The sequence below is a fragment of the Gadus morhua genome, chromosome 8 (genome assembly GCF_902167405.1).
Source record: "Gadus morhua chromosome 8, gadMor3.0, whole genome shotgun sequence".
Taxonomy (NCBI): Eukaryota; Metazoa; Chordata; class Actinopteri; order Gadiformes; family Gadidae; genus Gadus; species Gadus morhua.
Genome location: NC_044055.1, coordinates 19,206,802 through 19,216,801, shown reverse-complemented (window position 1 = coordinate 19,216,801; position 10,000 = coordinate 19,206,802). Strand labels below are relative to the sequence as shown.

At 47.6% G+C, this 10,000-nt stretch overlaps 1 protein-coding gene across 2 annotated transcripts in view; it reads left to right on the top strand.

Moving 5' to 3' along the window:
- The window catches only part of LOC115549427 (neurocan core protein), a 36,751-nt gene that overhangs the window by 5,167 nt on the left and 21,584 nt on the right, over nt 1-10,000 (top strand). For both annotated transcript variants that reach the window (XM_030364599.1, XM_030364598.1), the window contains exon 2: nt 6,428-6,507. In XM_030364599.1, coding sequence (XP_030220459.1) covers nt 6,428-6,507 — 80 coding nt within the window. The remainder of the gene's footprint in view (nt 1-6,427; nt 6,508-10,000) is intronic.

Below are 10,000 nucleotides of genomic sequence, written 5' to 3'. Positions count from 1 at the left end.
GTGAACTCAGCATCAATGCGTGCTGCATATGCCGTCTTCTGGATTGTGGTTCTACTTAAGATATATATGGTTGTGCAAACATATCTGTCAAATTAATGGAGGGTGGCCGGGGCTAGGATATTTTTGTAGTGGTTAGGGTGTTTCATTGACTCCCAGCCAAAACGTTCTGGGTTCAAATTCCAAAGTCTACAGTTTGACAGTCTGCAGTCCCTCAAACCCATATGCTAAATTAATGCATCGTAAAATAGTAATGGATATTACCAGGACTGCACCAACAATTAAAGATGAGTAGCATTAAGGTCTGTAATATATATATATATATATATATGTATATATTTTTTTATAGTTTATTCAATCAGTTCTATTTTTTAAGTAAACTGTGCTTCTTTCTGAGCCACTCAATATGATTGGACAATCCAAGATGTTCTGCTGTAGTTATACTGCTCGGATAGTCCAAGCACCTGACCCACCACTGGCTTAGCAACCAACACACAACCTTTTGAACCACACTCACTGACGACCTTTGACCTGTGTGAGTAACAGCTGGTGTATCCACCATCCAGACCCGATCCCACATCATGCCCCCCAGCAACCTGCAAATGACCCCTGACCCCTGATAAATCACACAGTCCTCGAGCCAGACCCCCAATAACATATGTCGATATGTTGTTTTTCTAAATCAATTTAATTAAAGCTAGCATACCTCAGCTAACTTAGCTAATCTACAACTAGGCTTTGTGGAAGAGATTCAAGTTTCTGAATCCCTTTTATTGAATCAATTTTATATTTGTTTGCGAAACACTGACTTAACGTCACCTTTTTTTTCAGATTGTTTTGTTCAGTAGAGTGATCTTGCTTTATCAAAAAAAACAATTAAACAAGAACCTTTCCAAATCTAGCAACCTCCACACTAGCAATTATTTATACACGAATAAATATGAATCAGATAAAAACACATTATTTAAACTAGTATACAAATACATCCATCTAGTTTAATTTTGGTGTAGGGAGGTTTGAACGACTCCCACCGGGTGCGTGTTGTTCTAAACGGAGCCTGGTTCCTCCCTGGTCCTCATTCACAGCACATCAGGTTTCATTTTCCCTTTCTCCCACATTGTGGCAGACATAGCCTCTCCCTGATGGCTTCATTAACTGCACTGTGGCATCCATACTGTTCTTCACATAGAGAGAACCCCACGCACAGAGATGTACACGCACACACACACACACACACACACACACACACACACACACACACACACACACACACACACACACACACATACACACACACACACACACACACACACACACACAAACACATATCATGAATTCACACACATGTACAATCACATTCACACATAGTCTGCTTTCACACCAACTCACAAACTCACATACTCACAAACCCACACACACACACACACACACACACACACACACACACACACACACACACACACACACACACACACACACACACACACACACACACACACACACACACACACAGGAGGGAGGCAGGAGGAAGAGGCATCGTCTACAGTGACTAATGAGACCATGCATAGCTCCACATCTGTGTTGCCGCTCTAGAAAACAGATGTCTGGCGATAGCTGTCATTCTCACAGGTATTCACACATTTACATGATGCATAATACATGTCGCCAACGCGAGTGTCAGGGTGTACAGGACCGTCAACTGCACTATTGAATAATTAATCGAGATAACGCTTCGAGTCTCAATTACAGCATAGCTGGCCGCGTGCTTATGGTTACCCTCGGCAACAGGTCAGGACACCTGACTCCTTGAGCTTCTCGTCAGACTCAATAGTGGCTCTCTGGTTCTTCATGAATGATCATCTGCTAAATCACTTCCACGCACACAGACACACACACACACACACACACACACTCTCACACACACACACACACACACACACACACACACACACACACACACACACACACACACACACACACACACACACACACACACACACACACACACACACACACACACACATACACACACACACACATTAATCTTACAAGCTCAGCTCAGTCTTTGCAGAGATCATTATTATTGAGAGGGTAGGTGTTTGCGTAACCCCGCGGTCCTGAGACTGCTGAGATTAATCTCACATCAAGGGTGAGGGGATGTTTCTTAAAGAAGGAGGAAGAGGACTCTTGCCTTGCGAAGCAGAGACTAATACAATTGCACGAGTCATTAGTTGCTTTGGGAATGATTAATCAACTCACAGGCATTTGTGTGTATTTAGTGTGTTGTTGTGTCTAATTCGTTTTTTGCTTTGTTCTGTGTGTGTGGGTGTGTGTTGGGGTATGTGTGTGCATGTGTGAGTATATGTGGGCCTAGGTTAGCATGGGAAGATTGGGAAAGGGGGGGGAAGGTTATTGCGTGTGTGTGTGTGTATTTGGTGCGGCGTTGCTGGTACAACATCTGTGTCTCCTACTATCAGTGTGAGTGTATCTAGTTGTGTATGTGGGCCCATGAAAAGAGAGCGACAGATAGAGGGACTTTAAAGGGCTTCATAATTTTAGTTCTCATCCACATCTTATTTTAGTTTTTGGGCTTTCGTTTTTTTGTTCTGTTTGAAATTATATACTGTGTTTTGTTCCGGCCCACCGCATTATTAAATTGAAGTTTGCAAATGGGCAAAATGCAATCTATACACAATCCTTAAATTTGGGCCCTGAAATATAAACATAAAGGAAGAAATTTCACTGCAGCATCTCCTCAAAGCTTCACAGCTTAACATGTTAGTTATAATATATCTCTAGACCCCGCACTCCTTCCTCTCTCTCTCTCTCTCTCTCTCTCTCTCTCTCTCTCTCTCTCTCTCTCTCTCTCTCTCTCTCTCTCTCTCTCTCTCTCTCTCTCTCTCGCTATCTCTCTCTCCTCTATGGTCTTGTTGTTCTGTGGGACATAATTAAATGGGCGGATCTGCGATGAGCAACGTTCTTCTCCTGTCTGCTCCCAATGGGAGGAAAGCATGTCTTACAGCGGCGCTGAATATACACTAATAAGTAGCTTTGCTTCGCCTCTGAAGACCGCCCAACACACAGCTTTCTGTAGCAGCCCGCCAGCCCTCGGTTTTCCCACATTTCCAGCGTTTTCCATTATTAGGATTTATTTTATTCATTTCTGCTCTAGTTTAATTCATCAGTTAAAACTCAGAATCGTCATTTTTTTAAGGGTGCCCTCGGTTCTCTTTTACGGTTGGAGGAGCATATTTCCATAAAGTTCTAAAGACCCAGGAAACACTGTAAAAGTTCTCCAGGAAAGGAAAACTGAGCTTTTTTGTTTATCAGCAGAATCGGTACCGTACTGATGGGGCGGTGCTGATGTGTGAGAGAAGTCGCTGAAACCCATTGAGTTATCGTGTGCAGCAGCTGCTGCTGCTTGATGTAGTGTGTTATGATAGCCGTAGCGCTTTAATGGCCTGCTTACGTATGCACGGTAAATCAGTGCAGGAGCCGCCCAGCTCTGTCATGATTGGCTAAAAATACTTTTTCTGTCAGCTGCTGCCAATCTCCCCTTTGCGTTCACAAAGAGCCAATTCATACGTTTTGAGGAGCCGTTCGGAAGAACAGCTTTCGAAAAAGAAAATCTAACTACGACTATTCTTTCCACTGTTGTTGCGTGTCCGACAATTGAAGCATCATGAAACCATCACATCACAAACAAACACAGATCTTCCCCCAAACGGCCCCATACTTGTGATTTGGCCGGTCGACACGCAACACAAGTTGTTGGTGTGTTTGTGTTCAAGGCTGTTAGTGCCCACCGACTGTATATCAACCAAAGGGCGAGCATAACCAGAGGACGCTTTGCTGTTTACGAGGGGTCCGGTCCGCCTCCGCAGTAGCAGAGGCCGGTTAGTCCCCTGCTCGGACAGATTGATGGGCCGGCGCCGGCCTCAACGGGCCGGGCTGTCGGCTCTGCCAGCCTCGTCTGTGAGGGGCTCCCCTGGACCTCTGTCACTCCTCCAGTAAGCCCTTACAGTGTGCCGGGAATGCGCCTCCATTCACACAACACCGTTAAGAGCCCTCGGACAATGGACGGGCCCACATCGCCTGTGAGAGCAAAAGGAGGCAAAGAGCCTCTGAGGGAAAGGCGTGCACGACATCCGATTGACTTGTCCTCGACAACGGCGTGGGATTGGCTAGTATGCGGCTGGTGCGACTGGGGTGGCCCTGTGTACTGTACGCCGTAAACCCCCACCAGGGAACGGGCTGAATGGCCGGAGCCCCGAGGCGTCTGGTGTTGTTCAGCGGCCATGGAGATGGTCTCTGGGGCTCTGCCGCTATGTATTCCTCCGGTGTCTGCGGTGGCCTGTTGGGCCCCGGCCAGTCCCATGCCCCCCCCCCCCCCCCCCACCCTCCTTCACCGCCGCCCAGACCCCCGGGCAGAAAGCTCCATCCCCTTCTCTCCCAAACAACCTCGCTGGGCAAACTCCTCCGTGTCACGACCCTCTCCAAGCCTTTACAATTCCCTGTCACGCACCTAGAAGCCCCCCCCCCCCCCCCCCCCCCCCCACGCACGCCCCCCCACGCACGGGCTCCAAGCAGGCCTTCAGCATGCCACCCAGCCAATAGCCTGACCCCAATCTGTCACAGCCCATCACGGGGTCCGGAGCCACCTTTGCCTGATGGGAAGCCGCACAGTGTGTGGCAGAGCGGGGTCCCGTACCCAACGCCGGGCCCTACCGGGGAGCGCACAGAGCCATGGCTACCGCGTGTTTAAACAGCAGAACAAATAGCTTTTTAATGAGCGTTGGGTTTGGCAGGTGTCAGCGGGGACACAATGCCCTGCTGGTGGAGAGGAATGCCTCAGCTTTATGTCCCAGGTTCACCCTCTTCAATGTATGGGCCTTAAGTAAGCATTAGCCAGCGCAGCGGACAGAGAGGAGTGACTGTTATTAGGGATTCTCGCGCGTTTGTAAAGGCCTGACCTTGAGTATTAAGGTTACATAAACCAGTCCCTAACCAGAGGGGATGCCTTTGCAACGAGTCGCTGTTGCCTTGGTGAATGCAAAAAGCCTTGTGTTACTATCCCAGAGTGAGTCCAAGGCAGCCCGGACTGGAGCTCACTCTCTCTCTCTCTCTCTCTCTCTCTCTCTCTCTCTCTCTCTCTCTCTCTCTCTCTCTCTCGTTCTCTCGTTCTCTCTCTCTCTCTCTCTCTCTCTCTCTCTCTCTCTCTCTCTCTCTCTCTCTCTCTCTCTCTTTTTCTCTCGTTCTCTCGTTCTCTCGTTCTCTCGTTCTCTCTCTCTCTCTCTCTTTTTCTCTCGTGCTCTCGTTCTCTCGTTCTCTCGTTCTCTCTCTCTCTCTCTCTCTCGTTCTCTCGTTCTCTCTCTCTCTGTCTCTCTAAACCCAAAAAAAATGGCAGTTATTGATAGATATACTTTTGACAAAACCCCATGGACCCCAGCTGTGTTGTCCAAGAGCCCCCTGTTAGCTCCATGCCCTGCATGGGCAGGTCAGTGGAGCGCTAGCTGGCTGCTGTGTCCTTGTATTGAGGGTTAGCATCTGAGGCCCTGAGCCAAGCCATGTGGGCCCTGTCTCCTGCCGATCAGCAGCTGTGCTCTGCCTCCCCTCCAGTCCTATAGGGATGCAGAGGAGTCACCCTCTCTACTGGGATCCATCCCCATTCTTATAGTTTTGCCTCAAGCTATTCATTTATACTTCAATAAATATTGATTTATATATTTTTTCTCAATATGATTTATTATTTATTTTGAAGGATTTCTATGTCTGCAGAGACGGGAATATTATACTTTAAAGAATAAAATATGACCTCATTGTCCATAGTAATGGGAGAAATGTGCCATTGGTCTCGCAAACTTAGTTGCTTATGAATATAAATATAATATACGATGCATAATGCATAAAATATACCTTTCCCAGTGGTATGATACATTTTATTGCATCAGATGAAAAGTTTCTTTGTGTCAGAAGTCCTACAGTGTGTTAGTTCCTTATCTTATCATTGCTCAAACACTTTTCAAAGTAAACTAAAATAAAGTGTTTATGTCCATATATGTAAGTGTGCATACGCAATAATTCAATGCAACAATATTATTTCTTTATAGGCAACAATGTTTATCTGCCTTCAGACATTAACTTTCTATCATGTAAGCACCTAATGTGCTCCTGCTTTTCACATTCAATTGCACTAATGATTTTTTATTCTTTTCCATCTTGGTCCCTCTCTCTATGTCTCCCTTTGTCTCTCTCCCTCTCTCTCTCTCCCTCTCTCTCTCTCTCTCTCTCTCTCTCTCTCTCTCTCTCTCTCTCTCTCTCTCCTCTCTCTCTCTCTCTCTCTCCTCTCTCTCTCTCTCTCTCTCTCTCTCTCTCTCTCTCTCTCCCCCTCCCACTTCCTCTGCCTCTCTTTCTCTCTCCCTCTCTGCAGGTTCATGATGACACGTCCTCAGTGTGCAGCTGCCCGGCGGCTCTTCTCCACTCTGACGCTTCTGCTGCTCCTTGGCCTTGGTGAGCTCTCTCTCTCTCGCTCTCTCTCTCTCTCTCTCTCTCTCTCTCTCTCTCTCTCTCTCTCTCTCTCTCTCTCTCTCTCTCCCTCTCTCTCTGTCTCTCTCTCTGTCTCTCTCTCTCTCTCTCTCTCTCTCTCTCTCTCTCTCTCTCTCTCTCTCTCTCTCTCTCTCTCTCTCTCTCTCTCTCTCTCTCTCCCTCTCTCTCTCTCTCTCTCTCTCTCTCTCTCTCTCTCTCTCTCTCTCTCTCTCTCTCTCTCTCTGTCTCTCTCTGTCTCTCTCTCTCTCTCTCTCTCTCTCTCTCTCTCTGTCTCTCTCTCTCTCTCTCTCTCTCTGTCTCTCTCTGTCTCTCTCTCTCTCTCTCTCTCTCTCTCTCTCTCTCTCTCTCTCTCTCTCTCTCTCTGTGTCTCTGTCTCTCTCCCTCTCCCTCCCACTCCGTCTCTCTCTCTCTGTCTCCCTCCCACTCCCATGCTCACACAGAATCATTCCTCTGTGTTTCCTGTTGACATTGAGACACACAGCAGGACTGCTTTATGAGATTATGCAAAACAAACCAACATCATCAGAGTCAACACTGGCAGCCTGTCACGTACATGCCATCATTAGCTCCACGGTGCCAGGGAGAAAACAGAAGGGGGAGTAAGAAAACAAATAGTAAGGGGAGAAGGAAGGGGGGAGGAGGGGAGGGAGAAAAGGAGAGAGAAAGAAGGAAATAAATGGATGAAGAAATAAACAAAACGAAGAACGAAGAACTAAGGTGGAGGAAAGGTAGGGGGTTTGAGTGATGGAGCAAAGGAGAGAAGGAAGGGAGGAAGGAAGGGACCAAGGAAGACAGAAAGAGAGATAATCTGAAAGTTAGAAAGAAAGGGAGGACTGAAGGACAGAACTAGTGAACAGACAAACGGATGGACGGCGAATAGAGCGAGGAGTCACGAGTATCATACATCATATCTCGCAGTGAGTGCAGAAGACAGTATTGGGCTCCTTGTCGCCCGGGGAAACAGAAGCCCCACGCCTCACGAGGGTCCAGCGTGTGAGTGGATGGCGTGCTGTGGCTGTTTGCAGACAGGCTCGGTGGGACTGGCCCTGGACGCCGGCCCAGCCCATTTATGCATGTTTAGCACACCATCTGCTCTGCTACGCCCAGGCATAAATTAGACACGGCCAAGCAAAAACACAAAACCTTCTGTGAAGCGCAGGTCTCAAGGCCGCCAACGCTGAAGTCAGGGCCTCAAACACACCGGGCTGCTGGGACATGCAGAGGTAGAAAAATAAACAGGCCATTGATTCCTTAGAGACTAGTGTTAAAGGGATTATGTGTATGATTTGACACGCACAAATTGCTCCAAATTGCCAAAATATGAAAAAATAAATAAATTAGCCCTTCTCCAACGCTCTCCAATGCAGGGAGCAGACTGTGGGCTGATTTCGTCTATATTTGGCTGGTTTTGCTCAGAATAAGGCAGCAGTATATAAAGAAGATCTAGCTTTAGCCAGCTCGTATTATTGTGTATTATTGAGTAGTTTGTATGTTTCGTTTGTATTAGTTTGTATTATGAGTGTGGGTACAATCCAGTACTATGAATACACGAGCTCGGGCAAAAGGGTAGAAGAGATTTGAGGTTTCTACATGGTTCACTCTTCTATTCGTGTCCCTCATATTTACCGTCTTAACACGCTCTTCCCAGGCCGACTCATAATGTGGTTTCATTTCATATCTGTCCGGAGCTCCCTCTACGGATGCCTGCCTGTCCTTCAGGCGGCAGGTGATAGATAAGAACACATCAGTACGGTGGCCATATGGGGGATAAGGTCATGGATCTCCTGAGCTGACGGATTACCCCTACTGGGCGATGGTGGCCCCAGTGGTGATGTAGGTGGTGGTGGTGGGTTCGTTGTGAAGGTGGAGATGGTGTTGGTGGGGTTAGTGGTGTTGGTGTTTGTATTGGTGGTGGTGGAGGTGGTGGTGGTGGGTGTGTTTTTTGTGCTAGTGGTGGTGGAGGTGGTGTGATGAGGACAGTGGTGTTGGTGCTGGTATTAGTGGTGGTGATGGTGGTGGAGGCTAAATGGTGGTGGTGATGGAGGTGGTGATGGTTCTGGCACTGGTGTGGGCGCTGGTGGAGGCTAAATGGTGGTGGAGATGGAGGTGGTGATGGAGCTGGCTCTGGTGTTGGTGGTGGTGGAGGCTTTGTGGTGGTGAAATATGACTGGACCCTGGACCGCTGAATGCATCCAGGGTCTTAATGAATCCCGGGGGTCCGCCAGTCCTCCTGCTGGGGAGAGATGGGGCAGGGAGGGGGCTTCTGTTAATGACAGAGTGTCCTTCACGTCACTGCCAGACCCGCAGTGCTCTGCTGGGCTGTTTTCCCTTTCATTGGGTCCGTCACTGGCAGGCTTCAGGGTGTATTTGTCATCCAATGTCTCTCCCTATCGACCTGTCAACTGCTGCTAAAGCCTCTTTCTCTGTCTCTCTACTTCTCTCGCCCTCTTTCTGCTACGCTACCTTGATCTCCCTTTCTTCCTCTCTCTCCCCCTTTGTCTCCATGTCTTTTTATTCATCTCTCGCTTTCTCTCACTTTCTCTTAATACCTTTCATCCTCTCTCATTTTCTCTCTTATACTCTCCTGTGATTTGTCATATGACTCTCCCTCTCTCTCTCTTTTCTACTCTGCCTCAATGTCTCTTTCCCTCTTCCCTCTCTATCTTTTACTTTCTCAATTCATCTTTCTTTATTTTGCTCACTCTGCCGTCTCTCTTTCCTACTCTGTCTTGATATATTTCTCTCTCTCTCTCTCTCTCTCTCTCTCTCTCTCTCTCTCTCTCTCTCTCTCTCTCTGTCTCTCTCTCTCTCTCTCTCTCTCTCTCTCTCTCTCTCTCTCTCTCTCTCTCTCTCTCTCTCTCTCTCTCTCTCTCTCTCTCTCTCTCTAATACTCTACCTCATGAGAGAGAGTAGAGAAGAAAGAGAGTGCTCTTACCTCTTCTCTCCTCTTTCTTTCTCTCTCTCTCTCTCTCTCTCTCTCTCTCTCTCTCTCTCTCTCTCTCTCTCTCTCTCTCTCTCTCTCTCTCTCTCTCTCTCTCTCTCTCTCTCTCTCTCTCTCCATCTCTCTCTGTCTCTCATCCACTCTGCCCTGATCTCTCTCCCTCCCCTCTGTTCTCCTGCTCCTCTCCCGGTGTGCTGTTTGTGATTGTGTGATTACCTCTGATTTGGCTGGGAGACGGCAGCAGCTTTGGTTAACACAGAGGATACTCTGGGGGCTCCGCCAGTGAAAAGGCAGTCCAATCTAAATGCAGATGCAGGCATCTTATGGGGGTTCAGTTCCTCCACGCAGCTTAGCTGCATTATTCAAAAACAAGCTGTGTCTTCTCAGTCAGTCACTCTTGTTAAGCCTGTGTTTATTTTTCATACAAATTGGTGCAGGAATGTAAATTTGGGGAAATGTAAAGTGGGTGAATTACCGACATCTTTTTTTTTGTGTTGACTCAAGGCATCTGTGAAG